General features: G+C 31.7%; 1 protein-coding gene across 1 annotated transcript in view; it reads left to right on the top strand.

Annotated features, from left to right (window-relative positions):
* Positions 1-448: 448 nt before the first annotated feature.
* HELRODRAFT_175574 (hypothetical protein) overlaps positions 449-991 on the top strand; it is a gene marked incomplete at both ends in the record, with an annotated part of 1,157 nt that continues 614 nt past the window's right edge. Inside the window, one exon of the mRNA XM_009022994.1 lies at positions 449-808. Coding sequence (XP_009021242.1) covers positions 449-808 — 360 coding nt within the window. The remainder of the gene's footprint in view (positions 809-991) is intronic.

Here is a 991-nt window from a genome sequence, read left to right as displayed (position 1 = left end):
ACAATATGGTAGCAGCTAACATGTTGGACAAGCTCCCTTTATTTGTCAGCTCAAATATGTCCAAGATACCTAATTTCGAAAAATGTTTTCAAATAAATTTTGAAATATTGAAAAACGAAGTTAGAGACATGTTGAACAAACAACATGTTAATATCTCAGCTTTCATTGAAAAGTGCAGCGAAGAATTTGCCGCGCTGAAAGGGAAAACAAACTATGTAGAGTGCAATTTAAAAGGTATAAAAAATCGTAACGACTGTAATAATGAAAATTTGAAATTGAATACAGCTGCAAATTATTTGATGCAAAAACCAATTTTATGGTCTGATGCAGTTAAAATACCAGCTGAGGTAAATGTGCTGCCACATATAAAATACCAGTTGAGGTAGATGCATCACCATTCACTGTTGTAAACAGACCGAGGAAAAACCAAAACAAAAATATTCCTGAAATGAAGAGTGATGAAAATATCGTTAACACCGAAACTGGAAAAAAGAAAAAAGGTGTCAAAAAGATAATTGGAAACAAAGATAGTGAAGATTGTAAACTGAAGGCGAATAAGATTTTGATTAAAAAATCTTTCTTTTCAGTAAGTAACGTGATGAAGTGTCACAGAGATGATGTAGTTGAATATCTAAAGTCAAATGATATTAATGTGTTATCGTGTTACCCAGTGTTGAAGCGTTCAGAAATGGCAAACGATAGCACACCTGATATTGAAAATGAGCATTCAACAATGTTTCGAGTTTGTGTAGAAAGTTGTGACAGCAATAAAATGAAAAATCCTGATATCATTCTGAAACATATTATTGTAAGAGACTGGCACTTTAAAGAAAAAAAACCCGCAAATAATTTCGACAACAACCATGGATAGTAATTTTTCGGATTGTTTTTTTACTATTGACAAAAATGAAGTATGTGAAAATGTTGAAAACTCTCAGCAAAATATTGCCAACATATGTAAGATTTATGATGTAAATGATTTTAACTCTGA

The sequence above is a fragment of the Helobdella robusta genome (assembly GCF_000326865.2).
Source record: "Helobdella robusta unplaced genomic scaffold HELROscaffold_34, whole genome shotgun sequence".
NCBI classification, from domain to species: domain Eukaryota; kingdom Metazoa; phylum Annelida; class Clitellata; order Rhynchobdellida; family Glossiphoniidae; genus Helobdella; species Helobdella robusta.
The sequence above is the reverse complement of the archived record's forward strand: the minus strand, read 5'-3'. Positions and strand labels throughout refer to the sequence as shown.